Source organism: Lissotriton vulgaris, chromosome 1_1 (genome assembly GCF_964263255.1).
Source record: "Lissotriton vulgaris chromosome 1_1, aLisVul1.2, whole genome shotgun sequence".
Classification (NCBI taxonomy): domain Eukaryota; kingdom Metazoa; phylum Chordata; class Amphibia; order Caudata; family Salamandridae; genus Lissotriton; species Lissotriton vulgaris.
In genome coordinates, this window is record NC_141685.1 from 24,784,158 (window position 1) to 24,788,588 (window position 4,431).

Below are 4,431 nucleotides of genomic sequence, written 5' to 3' on the forward strand. Positions count from 1 at the left end.
TTCTGTGTGTTCAGGAGAGTGAACAGGTCGAGATGGTGTTTTACTGCCGACCGGGTGTTTAGTAGGTAAGCAGAGATTTTCGGTGAGGCACTTACTTGAGGGGTGGAAGAGCTAGTGCAGGTGGAAGGTTGTATTAACGAAGGCAGGTTCGCTGGGAAAGAGGGCAAGGGATGAATATTTAAAATCCCGGCCTCTGTGATGTGGCCCAGCGCGGCTTGGTTCAGGTCCCAAGGGCCTTGGTGGGCACCTAATGTTTCCGGGGGATAAGAGACGAAATGGGCGTGGTGTAGTGCCCCTGGCCCCGTCCGGTCGCGGACGGGCGCAGCTGGGCTTGCCTTAGGCACGCCCCTCTGCGCTCATCCGCTGCGCGTCCAGTAGGTGCACTTTTGTAAGATGGGAAAAGTTACTTTACACAAAGACACATTCATTTATTTTTAGGCACGAGGAGATTTAGATTGTTATTTGCCCAGGATCATAGGAGGTTGAGCGGACGCCGAGACTCAAGCCTGGTTCACCTGCTTGTAATTTCTAAATAGTCACAAACACAATTCATTATTAGCAGCAGCCTTAAAAATAAACTGCACTAGCCTACAGCCGCATATTCCAACACTGGCGACGGCTGCATTGGCATACCATAGAAAAACAAACAGAAAATCAACAAAACAGAGTTTACCTTTTGTTTTACTACGTGGCCCCCCGCTTCTGTGACTTGGAATATGCTTGGTCGGGACATGTCCAGTTGCGAGGGAGGGACCTCATGTGCAAAACCGGCAATGTGCACGAAGTGAAGTGAAGCAATGGAAGAAATGGCCAATCACAGCATGGCTTCATGATAAAGTCATACGGTGATTGGTCATGTTACAGCACTGCATACATGCCAATAGACCCGAATCAGGTGGGAGACTACCGATTTTTCAAGGCAAAAATGCCTTTATTTTAGCCGTCTCTTGCCTGAAATTGCATTTTCTACAATAGAAGTCAATGGGGAATTTTCATTCTCCCGATTTTTTACTTTAAATCTCCCACCTCGCTGTCCTGAAACATTGACATGTATGGCAGTGGCCTCTGTGGAGTTGTATTAATTGGATTATATGACAACAATGCCTGGCAAAGGGAAAATAATGATTGCCAAACTGCACCAGCACCTGGTGGTAATGTCACTAGGTTAAACCAACCATTGCTGGCGTCACTACCGCTGCACCTTTAATCACAATTTCTCTTTTAACTGGTTACATGTTTTAGAACTCCAAGACCCCATAGCATTTATTCACATTAAAGCTTTTCAGTTTTCACAGTCGCAAACATGCACATATTAACTTTCATTTAATGTGCACACTCCTTTATTTGAAAAAATACGTAGTACAATAAATTGAATACACAAAACTGTAATAAAACCTACCTTAACCTTTAATTTGCTGGATGATTTAGGGGGATCGGCTAGAGGTGAGTTTTACCTGCACTGGCCGTGGCTCCTCTTGTAGAATTAGGAAGGCCCGGACCATTAAACTTTCTGTTGTAGCTTCCGTGGCAGAGCAGCTCAGGCCGGCTCTTCAGTTCAAGGCTGGCAGACAGAGAGCTTGGAAGGCCCCGAAAGCAAAATGCTCAGTTCAGGGTGAGCCATTAGTAAAATCCTGCTGCTGCTTGGTTCTTTTCTCTTCGATTTCAATCACACACACAACCGTAAAAGCAGCGTGCATGCTGCTGCAACGTGGTTGTTCCTTAGGCCCCAGCCTTCCAATCAAATTGAGCAACAGCAGTATCTCAGAGGCCAGAGACACACCCAGCCTTTCCTTACCTCCATAGACATACCCCGCCCCTGCCCAATTTACTTTAATGGCATTTATCCAGACACGCCCAGGGCCATTGTGAAGATCGCCCAAATGGTTTTCTGCATCTCGCAATGAATAATCGACATGCCCACCACTACTGACATCACATTTCAAGCTTATGCTTGCAGGTCGAGCAAGACCTCGCCCTGGCCCCTGACAAAGTGCAGGATTGTCCGGTTGTGGTAAATAAATTAATACCCCATCAATCGGAATTGCTAGAATGCTATCAGAAGGCAAAAAAGGAGGAGTCTGTGGTGCAGAGTTAAGGCTTTATTCAATAACTTGAGTTAAGGAAGAGCTCCATCACCCAGCAGGTTCAGGAGTGGTCTAAAACTTCATTCACACAGCAGAATATTTATACATATCCAATCAGTAGGCAAAGGAAAGAAAAAGGAAGTGACAAACAGTAATTTCAAACAAGATGTGTCAAGGTATGGGCATGTCCTATGTCTCGTGAGAGTGCATGTGATGTTGAAATGTGTTCTTGCTCTTTTCAGTTGAAGGCCCTTCCTCATCCGGGGGGTTTTATCTCTGGCTTACAGTCAAGAACAGGAACTATTTCTTAAAACAGGAACTATCTGCTGCTGGTTCCCAGAATTGGCAGAACCACAGGAATGTGTGATCAATGAACTGAGATGCCAGGTGCAGGGTGTCTTGCTCGTGGGTCTGAAGACAAAATGGATGACAGACACAAAAAATGGGTGCTTGTCTGAATAAAAAATGCCTACTAGGCAGAAACAGGGAAATGATGGGGCACAATTGTCAATTTTATTTCCTCATTCCCTCCTTGCCCCAGAGTGTACCTGTTTCTATATCTCAATTTGCATGAGATTGTCTATGCATTCCTGTGGCATAATTCTTTCCTTTTCTTTCTGCTGGATACGTGGTCGAATGCAGCTTGCAGCGCATAGTCTGCACACGGCGGGGCCACATTGGATGCAAAGGCAGCATCCAGTTATTACCAGGAGTATTATGCCTGTTGCTGACAGCAATTTCCATCCCCAGGATGATACTATTTTCCAGAACCAGTCAGACCATGTCCAAGTGCCAGGTTCTTGATGTAGGCTGGTGGCTATCTTGTGTAATTTTGTTATAGCCGTATATACAGACGGAGAGTTATCAGGAATGAAAACACAGCAGCTAAAGCCGATAATTTTACAGGCTCCGCCTCTGTCAGCCAGGATGATGTCAAGGACAAAGCGGTTTTGGAGAGCAACCAATCTTATGGCAGACTGTTCCTGAGTCAAATTCCCCAGGGCAGACGCCGTCTGATTTACAACAGCCTCCAGGGTCCTTGTCAACCTGCGTATGAGTTTGCTGTTCTGCACAGGACCGACAAAGAAAAAGAAACCTTTGTTGAAGTCTGTATATTGTTCCCATGTAGTTTCCGTTTGATCAACCCCGGAGGTGTCAATCGTTCTTTTATGTCTCACATGGGGCACTAGGAGGTCTCGGTGATAAGTGGATGGGGCCACAAAGACAGGGGGTAGCAGAAATGTTATGTAGCATGTTCCCCCCCAGTTTAAGGGCAGCTGCACATAGACCGTTTGCCCGCAGATGAAATAAGTATGACGAGATGCTGGAAATGATGATTTTCCTTTGTCCTCAAAGCTCACAGTGGTATGGCAGTCACTGTGTCCTAATGGAACAGAGCCATTTTTTCGGACGCACAGGTGCCCTTTTACTGTTGAGACCGAGATGGAAGGGGACCCGGTATTCCTTTTAGGTTTGGTATTTAATATCCTATAGGACATGGTCACGTTCCCCTGCTTGTATTCTTCGCTTTCTAGAGCCGTACCTGTCGCCTGGGGATTTCCATCCTCATTTGGGTAGCAGGCAGCATTAAGGACCTTATTTAAGTCCCCCCAAGGCCACCCATTCTTGCATGAATTATTTCCATCAGGGCAGGAGGTGGGGGTAGTGTTGTCGGCTGTTATCAAGGCAAACCAGGCCTCACAAGTCCCATTATAAGAAAACGGGAAGGGGAAGAGAGGTATCCCACCTTTCTTTTGATGAGGTGGGAGGCGGCCACATATCCAGCAATCTGTGCTATTGCTGGCTTGATGAGTATAGTGTAGCATCTGTATAAAGGTATTGTTCTGCAGGGCTAGTCTATGGGCTTGCTCATGAGGGGGTAGGTCGTGATATGTGTGTTCCTGGGTGCCGTTAGGTGCATGGGAGTTATGTGGTTCCGGCGGGAAGACAATGTGGAGGACCCAACCAAGACACGTCATGATAGTTATCAAGAAAAACAGTATTATCAAACATATGATAGAGCCGCTATGCAACTTCTTAACATTCTTCTTTCGGCGCCTCACTTTCTCTTTCTCCCACATAGTCAGGGTGTCTGAGTCTGTTCCCATGCTCTGACCACTTCACCACTGGACCTGTGTCCGTGGACTTAATCAGCCAGAGTCCGGGTGGCGGACCTCAACTTTGATTTATATTCCTGTTGTGGGGTCTGTTCTAAGGGCAATGAGGATTGTTCAGTCATAGTGTCACTAAGTTTGGTAATATCGCTGGCAATCAAGTCTATTTCTCTAAAGTATTCCTTTGCAATGGCTGGCGTGCAACCAGCCTTTTCTGCCTTCGACCTTCACCG

The 4,431-nt window shown here is 46.4% G+C and overlaps 1 protein-coding gene across 1 annotated transcript; it reads right to left on the reverse strand.

The window, feature by feature from the left end:
* Positions 1-2,638: 2,638 nt before the first annotated feature.
* Positions 2,639-4,192, reverse strand: LOC147737017 (endogenous retrovirus group V member 1 Env polyprotein-like). Its single transcript, XM_086922592.1, has one exon. It carries the CDS (start codon positions 4,190-4,192, stop codon positions 2,639-2,641), a length of 1,554 nt encoding a protein of 517 aa, XP_086778718.1.
* Positions 4,193-4,431: the final 239 nt, after the last annotated feature.